Genomic DNA, 19,400 nt, shown 5'->3' with positions numbered 1-19,400 from the left:
TAGTAAGCCATTTGTGGCAGAACCCTTGGGCAGTTAAAGAGTTAATAGCGGTCCATTCATCAGTTCAAATGCAGATGGTTAAAATATGCCGGAAAGTAGCGTGTTTTCCTAGCACGTTCTTATCTCAATGCAGCAGACTTTCTGTGGGGCTACGCAAAGGTGAATATGATTAACATGATTCCGTGACAGGCGCCACGCTGCATGTGCAGGAACATACAGTTTCACTGAGTATCTCTACACAGGAGCTGTTCTCTGGAACACCGGATCAGCATTTCCTGCGTGGAATAATCCTGCGTGGAATAATCCTGCGTGGAATAATCCTGCTGTGGGAAAAGGTACAAAATCCTCCTTCTTATCGCATTTATTTCTCTGCGCTTGTTTCAGCCTCTCAAAGTTTGCAGGCTTTAAAATACTTGTTCTAAATAAAAAGGTAAAGAGCTGGAAACGAACAATTATTGGGTTTATTTGTATGTATTATATGAAAGTTCCGTGTATTGTTCTGTCAGGATATTTAACCCCTTGACAGACAGAGAGTAGAGCAAAGTATGTCAGGCAGCTCTGGTAACAAAGGGGTTAAAACATGAAAAGCACTTTATGGGGAGGTGGCCAAAAACCTGCCACAGAAATAAAATAATGCTCAGTATATTAAAACTCATTAAAAATGGCATTGAGAGTTGAATTAAAAATAAAAATAAATCATTATCTAATACTACAGAACTGATATATTAAAAAAATATATAAGATTCCACGTGTTTTGCTGCTGTAATTAGACTGTACTGTTGAACATAGATACATTGATGTTACTTCTTTACCACTAAATAAATGATCCTGTTAGTCTAATGCTTTGCTGATTTCTTCAGGGAGACATGAAGATTTACATAGTTACATAGTAACATAGTTACATAGTTACATACTGTAGTAGATGAGGTTGAAAAAAGACATGTGTCCATCAAGTTCAACCTATGCTAAATTTAGACGACAGATACTTTATCCTATATCTATACTTACTTATTGATCCAGAGGAAGGCAAACAAAAAACCCCCAGAGTTATATCATCCAATGATATCTCATAAGGGGAAAAATAAATTCCTTCCTGACTCCAATAATGGCAATTAGATTACTCCCTGGGTCAGCGCCCTTCCCATGTATACTTATTTGGTATATCCCTGTATACCTTTCCCATCTAAAAAGATGTCCAACCTTTTTTTTTTTTTACAAATCTATTGAATCTGCGCGGCGCACGCGTTAGCCATACAGGTGCCTGCAGGGGGGCAGGGCTGGCGGCAACTGCTGTGACTTGTTGCCGGGCCCTCCACAGTCCCGCCAGCTGCCGTCCCCCGCAGTACCGTCAGCCCCTGCGGCCATTCCCCTCATAGCACCGCTGGGTGTCCTGCCAGCTACCGCTCCCCCCCCCCCCCCGCAGCACCACCCCGCCATACGCCGGGTTTCTCTCCAGCTACCGGTCGCCCCCCCCCCCCGCAGGACCGCTACCCCCGCGGTCGTCCACCCTCGCAGCACCGCCAGCTGCCAGGCGTCCCGCCAGCTACCGCCCCCCGCAGTACCGGCAGCCCCCACGGCCGTCCCCCCCCCCGCACCACCGCCACCCCTGCGGCACCGTCAGGCACCCAACAGCACCGCCAGCCGCCGAGCGTCCCGCCAGTTACGCCATATACCGCCCCCCCCGAAGCACCGCCACCCCACGGCCGCCACCCCGCAGCACCACTGGGCCCCCCGCAGCACCACCACCGCCGCCCCCCGCAGCAACTCCCCCCGCAGCCATCAGCGCCCCTCCCCCCCCAACAACCAGCCCTCTGTAGCCACCGGCACACTTACCCCGCCCCCCTGCCCCCCCCCCCCCCCCCCCCCCCCAGCCACTGGGCCTGATCTGAGACCATCCCCAAGGTAAATCTGATTTTTATATGTATTGGGGGGGGGGGGGGAGGGAGGGGGGTTAGGATATCTTTTATATGTATTGGGGGGGGGGGGGGGTTGGGGTATTTGTTATATGTATTGGGGGGGTTGGGGTATTTTTTTATAGGTATTGCAGGGGTCAGGTACTTTTTATATGTATTGGGGGGGGGGTTGGGGTATCTTTTATATGTATTGGGGGGGTATATGTATATGTATGGGGGGGGTATATGTATATGTATTGGGGGGGGGGGGGTTGGGGTATCTTTTATATGTATTGGGGGTTGGGGTATATGTATATGTATTGGGGGGGGTATATGTATATGTATTGGGGGGGTGTTGGGGTATCTTTTATATGTATTGGGGGTTGGGGTATATGTATATGTATTGGGGGGGTATATGTAAATGTATTGGGGGGGTATATGTATATGTTTTGGGAGGACGTGGGGGTATCTTTTATATGTATTGGGGGGGGGTATTTTTATATGTATTGGGGGGGGGGGTATATGTATATGTATTGGGGGGGGTATATGTATATGTATTGGGGGGGTATATGTATATGTATTGGGGGGGGTATATGTATATGTATTGGGGGGGGGGGTTGGGGTATCTTTTATATGTATTGGGGGGGTATATGTATATGTATTGGGGGGGGGGTTGGGGTATCTTTTATATGTATTGGGGGTTGGGGTATATGTATATGTATTGGGGGGGTATATGTATATGTATTGGGGGGGGGGTATATGTATATGTATTGGGGGGGGGTTGGGGTATCTTTTATATGTATTGGGGGGGGGGGGTTGGGGTATCTTTTATATGTATTGGGGGGGTATATGTATATGTATTGGGGGGGGTATATGTATATGTTTTGGGAGGACGTAGGGGTATCTTTTATATGTATTGGGGGGGGTATATGTATATGTATTGGGGGGGGTATATGTATATGTATTGGGGGGGGGTATATGTATATGTATTGGGGGGGTATATGTATATGTATTGGGGGTTGGGGTATATGTATATGTATTGGGGGGGTATATGTATATGTATTGGGGGGGTATGTATATGTTTTGGGGGTTGGGGTATATGTATATGTATTGGGGGGGGTATATGTATATGTATTGGGGGGGGGGTATATGTATTGGGGGGGGTATATGTATATGTATTGGGGGGGGGTATATGTATTGGGGGGGTATATGTATTGGGTGGGGGTATATGTATATGTATTGGGGGGGGTATATGTATTGGGGGGGTATATGTATATGTATTGGGGGGGGTATATGTATATGTATTGGGGGTTGGGGTATATGTATATGTATTGGGGGGGGTATATGTATATGTATTGGGGGGGGGTATGTATATGTTTTGGGGGTTGGGGTATATGTATATGTATTGGGGGGGTATATGTATATGTTTTGGAGGACGTGGGGGTATTATGTATATGTATTGGGGGGGGTATATGTATATGTATTGGGGGGGGGTATATGTATATGTATTGGGGGGGTATATGTATATGTATTGGGGGTTGGGGTATATGTATATGTATTGGGGGGGGTATATGTATATGTATTGGGGGGGGTATGTATATGTTTTGGGGGTTGGGGTATATGTATATGTATTGGGGGGGGTATATGTATTGGGGGGGGGGTATATGTATATGTATTGGGGGGGTATATGTATTGGGGGGGGTATGTATTGGGGGGGGGTATATGTATATGTATTGGGGGGGTATATGTATATGTATTGGGGGTTGGGGTATATGTATATGTATTGGGGGGGGTATATGTATATGTATTGGGGGGGGGGGTATGTATATGTTTTGGGGGTTGGGGTATATGTATATGTATTGGGGGGGGTATATGTATATGTATGGGGGGGGGTATATGTATTGGGGGGGGGTATATGTATATGTATTGGGGGGGGGGGGTATATGTATATGTATTGGGGGGGGTATATGTATTGGGGGTTGGGGTATATGTATATGTATTGGGGGGGGTATATGTATATGTATTGGGGGGGGGGTATGTATATGTTTTGGGGGTTGGGGTATATGTATATGTATGGGGGGGGGTATATGTATATGTATTGGGGGGGGGTATATGTATATGTATTGGGGGGGGGGGTATATGTATATGTATTGGGGGGGTATATGTATATGTATTGGGGGTTGGGGTATATGTATATGTATTGGGGGGGGGGTATATGTATATGTATTGGGGGGGGGTATGTATATGTTTTGGGGGTTGGGGTATATGTATATGTATTGGGGGGGGGTATATGTATATGTATTGGGGGGGGGGTATATGTATTGGGGGGGGTATATGTATATGTATTGGGGGGGGTATATGTATATGTATTGGGGGGGGGTATATGTATTGGGGGTTGGGGTATATGTATATGTATTGGGGGGGGGGTATATGTATATGTATTGGGGGGGGGGTATATGTATTGGGGGGGGGTATATGTATATGTATTTGGGGGGGGTATATGTATATGTATTGGTGGGGGTATATGTATTGGGGGTTGGGGTATATGTATATGTATTGGGGGGGGGGTATATGTATATGTATTGGGGGGGGGGTATATGTATATGTATTGGGGGGGGGTATATGTATATGTATTGGGGGGGGGTATGTATATGTTTTGGGAGGACGTGGGGGTATCTTTTATATGTATTGTGAGGGTCTCGCATATTTTTGCATTGTGTCCAGTAATTTTGGACACGCCACCTGGCAACCCTACCCGCCCCCCCCCCCCCAGCCATCCTGCTGCCACCGGCCTAACGCCCTCCCCATAGTATCCCCCGGCCCCCCCATGTAGCAACGGCACCCCCTTCACATCCCCCGGCCCCCCCTGTAGCAACGGCTTCCCCAGTAGCAGCCACCAAGCAACCAGCACCCCCCCCCCCCTCATTAGCAGTTACCGCCCCCCCCCCAGTAGCAGCCACAGCCACCGCCCCCCCCCCCCCCCCAGTAGCAGCCACCAGCCTACCCGCAGCCACCGGGCCTGACCTGAGACCATCCACGAGGTACGTGTGATTTTTATTTGTATTGGAGGGTTAAGTAAAAGTTGAGCTCTAAAAAACATTTTTCCGTGGTCGGTGCGCTATGGGTTGGGGGGGAGGGGGCTGCTCCTTTCATTTGTCCTAGGCCCCATGATTTCTGTTGGCGGCCCTGCCCAGTACTGATCCCTGAGGTACTCCACTCACGACTTTAGCCCAACCTGAAAAAGTTCCATTTATGACAACCCTCTGTTGTCTGTCCTTAACCAGTTTTCAATCCAGGTGCATATATTATTACTGAGTCCAATTTGCTTTATTTTGTACACCAACTTCTTGTGTGAAACCATATCAAAAGCCTTTGCAAAATCTAAGTAGACCACATCAACTGCATTACCCTGGTCTAAATTCCTACTTACCTCCTCATAGAAACAAATAAGGTTAGTTTGGATAACATTTATCTACACGTTGTGTTGTTTTGCAGATGTGTTACATATTGTAATGTCATTTTATTGGACATAATCATCAAAACCTCCGAGCTGCCAAAAAATTAAGCAAAATTATCGCTACAAAATAACAGCGGATTTATAAAAGATAAAAAGTAATTGAACAGGACATTTTGTGATAGATCTGTTGTTTTTTTTTACCAGTATTTCTATAATTTTGCAGCTAGAATACTTTGGTAATTAGCCCAGGATAAGCTCGCTGCATTTACACTAACCTATAATGAGGGAGAGGCAGTCACTTCTGAAAGGATAAGTAGGTGATGTGTAGGATCAGTGTGAGGGTGGCTGTATATGTAGGTGATGTGTAGGATCAGTGTGAGGGTGGCTGTATATGTAGGTGATGTGTAGGATCAGTGTGAGGGTGGCTGTATGTGTAGGTGATGTGTAGGATCAGTGTGAGGGTGGCTGTATGTGTAGGTGATGTGTAGGATCAGTGTGAGGGTGGCTGTATATGTAGGTGATGTGTAGGATCAGTGTGAGGGTGGCTGTATATGTAGGTGATGTGTAGGATCAGTGTGAGGGTGGCTGTATATGTAGGTGATGTGTAGGATCAGTGTGAGGGTGGCTGTATGTGTAGGTGATGTGTAGGATCAGTGTGAGGGTGGCTGTATATGTAGGTGATGTGTAGGATCAGTGTGAGGGTGGCTGTATATGTAGGTGATGTGTAGGATCAGTGTGAGGGTGGCTGTATATGTAGGTGATGTGTAGGATCAGTGTGAGGGTGGCTGTATATGTAGGTGATGTGTAGGATCAGTGTGAGGGTGGCTGTATATGTAGGTGATGTGTAGGAACAGTGTGAGGGTGGCTGTATGTGTAGGTGATGTGTAGGATCAGTGTGAGTGTGGCTGTATATGTAGGTGATGTGTAGGATCAGTGTGAGGGTGGCTGTATATGTAGGTGATGTGTAGGATCAGTGTGAGGGTGGCTGTATATGTAGGTGATGTGTAGGATCAGTGTGAGGGTGGCTGTATATGTAGGTGATGTGTAGGAAAAGTGTGAGGGTGGCTGTATGTGTAGGTGATGTGTAGGATCAGTGTGAGGGTGGCTGTATATGTAGGTGATGTGTAGGATCAGTGTGAGGGTGGCTGTATGTGTAGGTGATGTGTAGGATCAGTGTGAGGGTGGCTGTATATGTAGGTGATGTGTAGGATCAGTGTGAGGGTGGCTGTATGTGTAGGTGATGTGTAGGATCAGTGTGAGGGTGGCTGTATGTGTAGGTGATGTGTAGGATCAGTGTGAGGGTGGCTGTATATGTAGGTGATGTGTAGGATCAGTGTGAGGGTGGCTGTATATGTAGGTGATGTGTAGGATCAGTGTGAGGGTGGCTGTATGTGTAGGTGATGTGTAGGATCAGTGTGAGGGTGGCTGTATGTGTAGGTGATGTGTAGGATCAGTGTGAGGGTGACTGTATGTGTAGGTGATGTGTAGGATCAGTGTGAGGGTGGCTGTATGTGTAGGTGATGTGTAGGATCAGTGTGAGGGTGGCTGTATGTGTAGGTGATGTGTAGGATCAGTGTGAGGGTGGCTGTATGTGTAGGTGATGTGTAGGATCAGTGTGAGGGTGGCTGTATGTGTAGGTGATGTGTAGGATCAGTGTGAGGGTGGCTGTATGTGTAGGTGATGTGTAGGATCAGTGTGAGGGTGGCTGTATATGTAGGTGATGTGTAGGATCAGTGTGAGGGTGGCTGTATGTGTAGATGATGTGTAGGATCAGTGTGAGGGTGGCTGTATATGTAGGTGATGTGTAGGATCAGTGTGATGGTGGCTGTATATGTAGGTGATGTGTAGGATCAGTGTGAGGGTGGCTGTATATGTAGGTGATGTGTAGGATCAGTGTGAGGGTGGCTGTATATGTAGGTGATGTGTAGGATCAGTGTGAGGGTGGCTGTATGTGTAGGTGATGTGTAGGATCAGTGTGAGGGTGGCTGTATGTGTAGGTGATGTGTAGGATCAGTGTGAGGGTGGCTGTATGTGTAGGTGATGTGTAGGATCAGTGTGAGGGTGGCTGTATATGTAGGTGATGTGTAGGATCAGTGTGAGGGTGGCTGTATGTGTAGGTGATGTGTAGGATCAGTGTGAGGGTGGCTGTATATGTAGGTGATGTGTAGGATCAGTGTGAGGGTGGCTGTATATGTAGGTGATGTGTAGGATCAGTGTGAGGGTGGCTGTATGTGTAGGTGATGTGTAGGATCAGTGTGAGGGTGGCTGTATATGTAGGTGATGTGTAGGATCAGTGTGAGGGTGGCTGTATGTGTAGGTGATGTGTAGGATCAGTGTGAGGGTGGCTGTATGTGTAGGTGATGTGTAGGATCAGTGTGAGGGTGGCTGTATGTGTAGGTGATGTGTAGGATCAGTGTGAGGGTGGCTGTATGTGTAGGTGATGTGTAGGATCAGTGTGAGGGTGGCTGTATGTGTAGGTGATGTGTAGGATCAGTGTGAGGGTGGCTGTATGTGTAGGTGATGTGTAGGATCAGTGTGAGGGTGGCTGTATGTGTAGGTGATGTGTAGGATCAGTGTGAGGGTGGCTGTATGTTTGTATGGAAGAAATCCTTTAAGATTGTATTGAAAATAAATTGGTGCTTGTTTCTTCTTAGAATCATGACATTGGGCCGGGTGTCTCTCTTTCTGGTTTTACTTTGGGCATCGGAGCCTGCCGGCCCATGTGCCAATGAATATGACTGTCCCAAAGATTTCCAGGATGTCTACACCAAGCCGGAAGTCACGGAGGTTCCACGGTCTACAAAACCCAACATCAGGGAGATGTTTTTTGTACAAACTGGGATATCCGCCATCAGAAAAGATGCATTTCAGAATATGGCAAACTTGGAAAAAATCTTCTTTATTGGTAACAAGATTAAATCAGTCGAAGTCGGTGCCTTTGATAATCTGGAGAAGCTCCACGAACTGGAAATAACTGGCAATGAGGAGCTGGAGAAGTTACTGTCTGGGATCTTCAGCGATCTTGGCAGCCTGAACAAGCTATCCCTTAAAAGTAACAAGATCAGTGAGGTGGGGGAGGGAATCTTTGATAGTCTTATGAACCTACAAGAACTTTATTTGAATTTCAATAAAATTCCTTCCCTTCCCCTGGGCCTGTTTGAGTCGCTTGTCAATCTCACAATGCTACACCTCGCCAGAAATAATATATATTCTTTACCAAAGGACGCTTTCAGCAAACTCTCCAAACTGAAAATCCTGCGTCTCTATGAGAATGAGCTGAGTGATTTACCAGAAGGTTTGTTGGACAATAATCCAGCCCTGACTGAATTTGGTATCTCAAAGAACCTGATAACGTCATTGCCCAAAGACCTTCTAGCCAAATCAGCCAATCTTGAAAAACTCTTTTTGGATGGAAACCAAATTGAAGAACTGCCCGATAAACCTTTCTTTGGTCTAAACAAAATGAAACAGCTGAAAATAAATGGAAATAAACTTCAAAAGCTTCCAGATCAATTGACCGATAATATGCCTCATCTTACTGAGCTTGATTTGAGTGAGAACAGTGTAAGAATAATTCCAAGTGGGATATTTAAGAACATGAAATCTTTAACAAAGCTGATCATTTCTACAAACAAAATAGACTCTCTAACCAAGGAGATGTTTGCTGGCCTGGACAAACTGACCGAGCTGAACGTAGAAGGGAATGTCCTTACATCTTTAGAGGTTGACTTCCTCTCATTACTCTCAAAGCTAAAGACTCTTAAACTTAATAAGAACCAGTTAACAAACCTCCCAGTTGGATTTTTTGACTCACAAGCTAAACTTTCCGGTGTGTACTTACATAATAATCCTTGGGTATGTGATTGCCACCTGAAGTATCTTTATAACTGGATAAAGAGTAACAAAGGGAAAGTGAAAGACGCTGATAAACTACAGTGTGACCGTCCTGATCAACTGAAAGGAAAACCCATCACTTTATTAGCAGAGCAGGAATTAATTTGCTTGACATCTTCACCAGTTACCACAATAGTGTCATCAACAAATATACCAACAACCAGCCAGGCGGTCATCACCACTCCTCAGCCTATAGCTGTAGATCTTACAAGCTCTTCACAAATTATAACACATTCCCAAGTTACAACCTTGGAACCCACAACCCCTCTAAAGATGACAACGGTCACAACACTTCCAGAAACTACAACCACAGAAGTCACAATTCAGCAAAAAACTATTATACCTACAACCCAGACTGTGCAACCCAGTAGGGATCCTACAACTTCACCAGAGCTGACAACTGAGAGTATCACAACACTACAAGAAACTACAACCATAAAAGTCTCAACTCTTCCACAAACAACAGAGCCTTTGACTCCTCCAAAGACAACTATTGGACATACAGCAGCTACCCAAACCACAGTCATAGAAGCCACAAGTGATTCACAAATCACAACACATCCCCAAACCTCAACAATTGGGATCACAACACATCCACAAACCTCAACAATTGGGATCACAACACATCCACAAACCTCAACAATTGGGATCACAACACATCCACAAACCTCAACAATTGGGATCACAACACATCCGCAAACTATAACAGTAGAATCTACAACATCTCCAAGGAGAACTATTGGGTCCACAGTCATGCTGCAGAGATCTGTACAAACCAGTGAAGCCACTACACTGAAAGTCAGTACAAACATGCAGAATACCACACCTGAGGATGCCACACCTGAGGATGCCACACTTGAGGATGCCACACCTGAGGATGCCACACTTGAGGATGCCACACCTGAGGATGCCACCACTGCAGCTGAGATCTCTATTGCAGAAGCCACCACACATGTGGGACTGACAACCTTATTTACTACCTTAGAGAGTATTACTGTGCATACTACTACACTGAAGTCAACGCTTCCTATAACTACAGTAACCAGCACAGTAACTACAGCTCCAGGCTTCACTTCCAGAACGGCCTCCACACCAGAAACAGTAACTGCAGATGGCAGAACAACGCTTATGTCAGAAATAATGTCAAAAGACATCAATAGGAGTGGGTCAAGTCCTATCCCACTGGTACCGGTCACTGCGTGGCCAACACTTTCATTTGTCACTGAGGTGACAAGTGCAGAGTACAGAGAAGAAACCAGTGCTACCCTCTCCCCTGCCGTCCCGGCACAGCTTCAGGCCTGGCATGGTGTTCTTGGAGCGGATTTCCATTACTGCCAGCTGTTATCCGTCTCATACCTAGCCCTGCTGTGTGTACAGATTGGCACGACGGCCTCTTTGCTGACATTTGCTTATACACTACACAAATCCATTCGGAATGAAAAGATGCCGGTACAGGCGGTGCGGCTGGTCTATATCGCTATGAGAAAGGAGAGAACATAGGCCCCTTATACTCACAGCTTGGCCCTTCATGCCCCTTATACTCACAGCTGGCCCTTCATGCCCCTTATACTCACAGCTTGGCCCTTCATGCCCCTTATACTCACAGCTTGCCCCTTCATGCCCGTTATACTCGCAGCTTGCCCCTTCATGCCCGTTATACTCGCAGCTTGCCCCTTCATGCCCCTTATACTCACAGCTGCCCCTTCATGCCCGTTATACTCACAGCTTGCCCCTTCATGCCCCTTATACTCACAGCTTGCCCCTTCATGCCCCTTATACTCACAGCTGCCCCTTCATGCCCCTTATACTCGCAGCTTGCCCCTTCATGCCCCTTATACTCGCAGCTTGCCCCTTCATGCCCCTTATACTCGCAGCTTGCCCCTTCATGCCCCTTATACTCGCAGCTTGCCCCTTCATGCCCCTTATACTCACAGCCGCCCCTTCATGCCCGTTATACTCGCAGCTTGCCCCTTCATGCCCCTTATACTCACAGCTTGCCCCTTCATGCCCCTTATACTCGCAGCTTGCCCCTTCATGCCTCACCAGTATTTCTTATTGTTACAACACATACAAATCTCACGTGTGAGCACATTCACACGCCTCAGACTGGTCTGTAACCCCGCCCTTCCCCATTATCTACTAGCACACAGTGCTTCAACTGCAGGGGATTCTGGGAAATGACATGCAAATGAGCACACAATGTGTCACTCTTTCGTTATCTATTTTAACATGGACCCCTATAAGCTTCTGCCTGCCACATCACACAGCTTTTCAGCACAGCAGGGGTTAAAAAAGTGCAGAGCGAGTAACCTTACTGTTACAAAGAATCTCACGTTTAAAAGTGTGTGTGTGGGGGGGGAGGGGGGGTTGGCGGGAGACTGATTAAAAATCCAGTGGAAAAAGGGGAATGTTGAGAGAGGGGATGCTGATTTATTATCAATGAGATTATCTAAGAATACTAATAAGCGATCTCCCCTAGATGTAGGGTTGTATGCAGCGCACGGAGGCAGCGGTTTCCCAGCTCCCTTATCATATGTACAGAAAAGTACTTTTGCTTTGGAAGGGCTTCTACATTTTAAACAAACACATTTCTACATACAGTGTATAGTTTCTAACATTATAATAGAACATTCAACAATCTTTTGGAAATATTGCATACAAAATATGCCAAAACATTACTTTTCTTGAAGAGTAAAACACTCAGCGTGACCAAATATTTCTGTGCTTCTCTGGTAACCTCTCAGCTCCAGATGCACAAAGCTTGATTATTCACTTAACGGGACTGGACTCTTCCAAGTTCACTAGCGTAATGGTAAGTGCCCTTGCATTACTATAACGGACATTATAGTTAACGCAGGGATTTAACGATGCATTTCCTCGAGAAAGTGCCATTTGGTGCAAAACATGTACGAGGATTTTTGTACCATTTGTAATGATTGGAACAAAGTTACTTTTATACGTTTTTATACGTTCTGAGCATCTGGGCCAGGGCTGGTTTGATGGCGGAGCCACGGTACCGAGCCCCGCGCTCTCCCCCACAACGTTTAAACTGATTGCCAGTGCAGAGCGCGGGGCCTCGGTAAGCTCCGGCATCTCCTGCTCCTCATCTCCGGCATCTTCTCCTTTTGACGTCATGTCGCCATGACAATGTGACGTGACATTGTGACGTAGCTGGAGGAGATGCAGGAGAAGGTAAGAGGCCCTGTGCTCTCCCCCGGCACCGAGCCCCACCAAACTCCCAGCCCATCCTGATCTGAGCCATAGAACACCAGGTTTCCATAAAAACCAGCTTAACATGCACTGCTCTAAGTGATCACAAGATGGTGCTGTTGTCCATCATATAACATCTCATCCCACACTCATCCCACACTCATCCCACACTCATCCCACACTCATCCCACACTCATCCACTGCATCCAGCAGCAGAAAACACAGCACACTATAGTCAGTGGGCAACTCATTTTTGGCTCCTGTATAAGAGCAGCTGTACCTCTTACACAGAAAGCTTTCGTGTGGGGTAAGCTGCAGATTATGGGACGTCCACAGGAACGGCTTAGAAGTACCACGGCATAGAAGTACCACGGCATAGAAGTACCACGGCATAGAAGTACCACGGCCAGCACAAGCAGAGGAACAGTGGGACATATTTCATACTCAGAAAATTTTGGCGATTCTGGAATCACAACGTCTTTTCATTCTCTCTTTTCCGTCTCCTTCCTTTCTAGAGAAGATTTGATGTATTTGACAAGGACTCACTTGCATTGCGCTTTGGTGCATAAACAAAGTATAATCCGTTCTAAAACAAAGTCCAAACACACTTACTAGTTATAGAATCAGTTACAATCAGGAACAGCGCTAAGCATGAAAGCTGAGCACACACTCGCTCCTCTTCCTGCTGAGCACACGCTCGCTCCTCTTCCTGCTGAGCACACGCTCGCTCCTCTTCCTGCTGAGCACACGCTCGCTCCTCTTCCTGCTGAGCACACGCTCACTCCTCTTCCCGCAGAGCATACGCTCACTCCTCTTCCTTCTGAGCACATGCTGACTCCTCTTCCTGCTGAGCACACGCTCACTCTTCCTGCTGAGCACACGCTCACTCTTCCTGCTGAGCACACGCTTACTCCTCTTCCCGCTGAGCACACGCTCACTCCTCTTCCTGCTGAGCACCCGCTTACTCCTCTTCCTGCAGAACACACGCTCACGCCTCTTCCTTCTGAGCACACGCTCACTCCTCTTCCTGCTGAGCACACACTCACTCTTCCTGCAGAGCACACACTCACTCCTCTTCCTGCAGAGCACACACTCCTCTTCCTTCTGAGCACACACTCACTCCTCTTCCTGCTGAACACACACTCACTCCTCTTCCTGCTGAGCACACACTCACTCCTCTTCCTGCTGAGCGCACACTCACTCCTCTTCCTGTTGAGCACACACTCACTCCTCTTCCTGCTGAGCACACACTCACTCCTCTTCCTGCCGAGCACACACTCACTCCTCTTCCTGCTGAGCACACACTCACTCCTCTTCCTTCTGAGCACATGCTGACTCCTCTTCCTGCTGAGCACACGCTCACTCTTCCTGCTGAGCACACGCTCACTCTTACTGCTGAGCACACGCTCACTCCTCTTCCTGCTGAGCACACGCTCACACCTCTTCCTACTGAGCACACACTCACAACTCTTCCTACTGAGCACATGCTCACTCTTCCTGCTGTGCACATGCTCACTCCTCTCCCTGCTGAGCACACACTCACAACTCTTCCTACTGAGCACACGCTCATTCTTCTTCCTGCTGAGCACACGCTCACTCCTCTTCCTGCTGAGCACACGCTCACTCCTCTTCCTGCAGAGCACACACTCATTCCTCTTCCTGCAGAGCACACGCTTACTCCTCTTCCTGCTGAGCACACGCTCACTCCTCTTCCTGCTGAGCACACGCTCACTCCTCTTCCTGCTGAGCACACGCTCATTCTTCTTCCTGACACATACAACAGAGACACACACACAACAGAGACACACACACACAACAGAGACACACACACACACAACAGAGACACACACACAAACAACAGAGACACACACACACACACACACAAAAGAGACACACACACACAACAGAGACACACACACAACAGAGACACACACAAATGTACAACAGACACACATGCACACAACAGAGAATCACACACAACAGAGAGACACATACACCACAGAGACACACACACCACAGACACACATGCACACCACAGAGACACACACACCACAGAGACACACACACCACAGACACACATGCACACCACAGAGACACACACACCACAGACACACATGCACACCACAGAGACACACACACCACAGAGACACACACACCACAGAGACACACATGCACACACACAACAGAGACCAACACACAACAGAGAACACACAACAGAGACACACAGTCTCACCTCTGTACCGTAGTGATGTACCCGGAAATTACCCGGACCCAGCAGCAGGGGGCAGGGACAGGCACCGGGTAATTTCAGGGCAGGTGAAAATAGTTCAACACTTACCTGGAGCCGGCGACGGAAGGTGAAGAAGACCGCAGCGACATCTGGGAGCAGCAGCAGACGTCCTGTGGCGATGGCAGCAGCCGAAGTCCTTGTTCAGCCGGCGGAAGCAGCAGGAACAGAGCAAACAGCTGATGCCTGTGTGAGCCAGGGAACCATGTGACTGGAGCAGGAGCGTTCCTATTGGACAGCCGGTTCCTTCCCGGCTGCTGCTCCGAGATGTCGCCACCGTCCTCCTCACCCTCTGCAAAGGTCTTCCTCACCTTGTAGGTAAGTGCCGTCCGGGCAACCGGGTAAAATTATTAATTTTGCCCGGGTACCCGTTACCCGGTTTTAGAAAACTATAGGACCCGGTACAACACTACTCTACTGCCCATGCTGCTTCCTCCTTCTCTACTTGGCCACACCCCACCGGCTCCTGACACCTCGTCCTGATTGGCTGCTGCTGGTTAATGCAGCCAAACGGGGTAGAGGAAACTGCCCTGCTCTGGGAGGTCTGGGAAATCCCGCAGCACCTTCTGATCCTCTCACGGAACCCCGGGAAAGGGCCGCGGAACCCTGGAAAAGGGCTGTTTGGGAACCACTGATACACACAAACCTATTTACAGGACTCACAGTGAGGCTTCAGTCTGAACTCTGAGGAACCTGTTTCTAGAACAAAGGGAGAATCCCTAAATACCCTCTATCTCCCTATAGTAACAGCACTGCTTCAGGTAAAAGGAAGTGTTGTGTTTTTTTTTTGTAATGGACACAAACCTTTTCCTATAAGCAGGGCACACACCACAATAAGGAGTATTTGGGGCTGCAGCATTAGAAACTCACGTTATAGTAATTAATTCGTGGGAAATTTCACCGTCACAAAATCTGCAGAAATGTTAAAACTTTCACAGATATTTCTCTCTTTCACCAATCGCAGAACAGTGAAATTTGTGATAATTACGTCTAATTTCTAATCATTTCTCTATCAACATATGCTTTCAAATTATGTCATTTTGCAATTCTTGAATTTTTTTTGGAATAAATGGGGAAAAAAGTATGTCTATGTCGGAAATGTAAAGACGGAAACAGAATGTGCGGCACGCGTGCGTTTCATCTTCTCGGGGATCCCATCAGCACAATCATTTTGTTGCCCCTCTGTGACAAAGATACAGTGGTGAGGAAAAGTTTGTGAACCCCAATAATAATTACGGAAATTCCATAGTTTTTCCAGGATAAATATCCAATAGGGTTTATATTAACCAATTCCATTTTTTTTTTAAACAAAACGATGTATGAATTAGACAAACAACGAGTGATTACGAGTCAGGGCATGTGAACAAGTAAGCGAAACCCTGGTTTTATCAGCTAAATGAAAGGGGATAATTAGAATCAGGAGTTTAAATAATTAGGTCGATCTTCAGGTGTGAGTTTTGGAGGCCCCACTCTATATAAATATCAGAAACTTGATGAGTTTGGTCTTCACCATACAGATGTGTGGAAACACGTCATGCCACAATCAAAGGAAATTTCTGAGGACCTCAGAAAAGCAGTTATTGATGCTCATCAGCCTAGAAAGGGTTACAAAACCATTTACAAGGATTTGGGGCTGCACAAATTCACTGTCAGACAAATGGAGAAAGTTCAAGACCACAGTCACTATACCCAGGAATGGTCGTCCTACCAAAATCTCTCCAAGAACAAACCGGAAAATCACCCAGGAAGTCATAAAGTACCCCTGAGAAACATCCAAAGAGCTGCAGGCCATTTTTCGCCTTGATTAAAATTAGTGTTTATCAGAAACTATCAGAAAAAGACTGAAAAAAGAATGGTGTTCATGGAAGGATAGCCAGGAGGAAACCACTGCTCTACATAGATGATCCACAAGACTTTTGGAACAATGTTCTCTGGACAAACAAGTCAAAGGTAGAACTTTTTGGCCTCAATCAGCAATGTTATATTTGGTGAAAACCAAACAGAAGAACATCATTCCAACTGTCAAGCATGGTGGTGGGAGTGTGATGGTTTGGGGCTGCTTTGCTGCGTCAGGACCTGTACGGCGTGCCATCTTTGGCACAACCATGAATTCTGTATTGTATCAGAAGATTCTAGATGAGAATGTCAGGCCATCCGTCCGTGGGCTGAAGTGAAAGTGGTCATGCAGCAAGACAATGATCCTAAACATACAGGCAGATATGCAGAAGAAGAAATTCCGCGTTTCAGAATGGCCTAGTCAAAGTCCGGACCTAAACCGCATTGATATGTTGTGGCAGGACCTGAAGCGAGCTGTCCATGCAAGGAAGTCCTGAATTGTCATTGAGTTGAAGCAGTCCTGTAAGGCCGCGCTTATAGTAGCGACAATCGGTGATGGCAACGTGCTCGCGACCGCTGACATCGCCGTCGCTATAGCGACTGTTGCACTTATGTGCAGGAGACCTCGGGAGGGCGACAGGTGGCGTGATACATGGCGTGGTGTGATGTCACGCGAGCGGTTCGCCATTATTGACTGAACTACTTCACATGACGCTAACGTCCCATGGTGGCCGCACACAAACTCAAAATCATCTGACTTCAGCGATTTTGGTCACCATGTCGCTGCGCAGCGTGATCGCGGTCACACCCACTATGGGCACCCGTGACAGACTTCAAGTATTTATGATGGCGCACGTGCCGTCGCCGCTACTATAAGCGCCTAAGGAGGAATGGGCCAAAATTCCTCAAAACAGAGACAGTGAGATACTGACCAGCAAGGGGCGCCACCAGGTACTGAATCTGGCGGGTCACTACTTTGTCACGCATGGATATTGAATATTTAATCATTTGGGGATAAATAAATGTTGCAAAAGTATCATGTTTTGTGTCATTTGTTTGATCCGGTTATCTGTATCTATTAGTAGGACTTAGATTAAGATCTAATAACATTTAACAAACCACTTCAGCTCTGAGAGGGTTAATATTAAACGGTTATAGATTCCCTTCTCTTGGCTGTGACTTATTGTAGAATTAATATTTCGGCACGAGGGGCTGTCTTGCCACAGTCCCATAATCCCGCTGAGTATGTCCCACAGATGCCACATGGGCCTGGGAAGCCCCTACTTTCTGCCGATTTATTTTATCACATGTATCTCCATGTGAGCAATTTAAGTGCTTCCTTTTCCTTATCTCGATAAATAAGCAGCAGATGCTGACCACAAACTCTAACAGTCTCCAGGATGTATGCAAACAGGGAGGTGATGGCTGGGACAGCACATGGACAGCTAGGAAGCAAACAAGAGCAGTTGTGGGTTACAAGATCTCTGCTTATTTTGCCAACGTCCAAATAACACATAAAATAATCCAACGTGTTCAATTAACCCTTTGTTGTCAGATGGGCCAGCAATGCATTTATACTTGGAAGTAAAGACCAGTAATATTGAAATGCAGCCAGAGATACTAGTGTGTTATAGACACCTGAATGTATTCTGCAGCTCGATGGGGAGTTTAATAAACATGTGGAAGTTGGTGAAGTAAAACCGAGCAGAGAATTCATCTTCTCTACTCTCTGTCTCCCTTTGCACCTTGTTTTCCCCTTGCTGCTGTAAAACAGGATGTCCCTGCGCGCATAACGTCGGGAGGATTATTAGGGGTTTCTGCTGCCTACATATCAGCTTGTGCTGCAATGAGAATTCAAACTGTAATACCTGTGTAGCCCTTGTTCCCCCGTACCGGGGAAGGAACTACCAATGCTGCTAGTACCTGTTGGCAACCAGGAGGCCTGAGCCTCCGCCACTGGAGGCCTGGTGTGATTCTGGTTCGTCTCGGTGCAGCGCCTCCACTTGTGAGGGATCCCAACGTGGTGGGATAGGCCCCTTACAGGAACAATAACAATAATACACACAGTAAGGTATATAACAACAACCTTTACTGAATACAGACCACAGTACTTGTACCCAACAGTATAACAGTGCCCCAACCTGATACCACCAGTGAGTGTCCCCCAAAGTACATACAGGGTGCTTGGCACCAATACCCTGATGTCCTTTTCCCCCAATGTCAGGACCCATCCAAAAGTGTAGGAGATAGCGCTATCCCGTGGAGTGTTGGTGCACTCAGTTGAGGTACCTGTCGAGTACTCCAGTACTCGGTGCGGCCGACTTAGCAACAGGGATCCGCCGATCCAGTGACATCGGCCGGATGGTGTCCGCCTCCACGTGGGGTGAATTCCGGCGTGGATAATATCACCATATTCTTACAACGGAGATGGTCTGGTCCCAGAGCACAGGTCGCAATTATCGTGTGGCGTCCTCACTGTGCCCTGACACTAGACAGTACAATGGGGAAGCGTCTCTATCTAAGGGGCCTTCCCTACAGCAACTACAAGCTACTATGAGTCGGAGCCTACCTGGGGCCTAGAGGGAATATACTAGGCCTAGTCTCAGAGCCACTGGCTCTGAGACAGTACCTGCTGGATCCAGCTCCTTCTTCCAAGTGGCGTAGTTTCCTGAGCACGCCAAATGTATCCTTCTGCCTGCCGAGATCCTAGCAGCCCTATTGGCTGTGCTTGCCCATGTGTTGTGCAGCCCCTGGGGCTGCTGGAAATTGTAGTTCCCCTGCGGAGCTTTGGGTGTAATGTCCGCTGCTATACTAGCTCATGCGC

At 47.2% G+C, this 19,400-nt stretch overlaps 1 protein-coding gene across 3 annotated transcripts; it reads left to right on the top strand.

Annotated features, from left to right (window-relative positions):
• The first annotated feature begins 212 nt into the window (after window positions 1–212).
• Window positions 213–17,600, top strand: LOC142466208 (uncharacterized). Of its 3 annotated transcripts, none has more exons than XM_075571107.1 (3): window positions 213–335; window positions 8,004–10,069; window positions 10,130–17,600. In XM_075571107.1, exons 2-3 carry the CDS (start codon window positions 8,008–8,010, stop codon window positions 10,741–10,743), a joined length of 2,676 nt encoding a protein of 891 aa, XP_075427222.1. In that variant the 5' UTR covers window positions 213–335; window positions 8,004–8,007; the 3' UTR covers window positions 10,744–17,600. The 3 variants fall into 3 exon arrangements, with proteins under 3 accessions (XP_075427222.1, XP_075427223.1, XP_075427221.1); XM_075571108.1 differs by having other exon boundaries at window positions 8,004–10,084; window positions 10,145–17,600; XM_075571106.1 differs by having other exon boundaries at window positions 8,004–17,600.
• The last annotated feature ends 1,800 nt before the right edge of the window (window positions 17,601–19,400 follow it).

This window comes from Ascaphus truei, chromosome 14, assembly GCF_040206685.1.
Source record: "Ascaphus truei isolate aAscTru1 chromosome 14, aAscTru1.hap1, whole genome shotgun sequence".
Lineage (NCBI taxonomy): Eukaryota > Metazoa > Chordata > Amphibia > Anura > Ascaphidae > Ascaphus > Ascaphus truei.
Note: the sequence above shows the minus strand (reverse complement) of the source record. Positions and strands in the feature narration are given on the sequence as shown.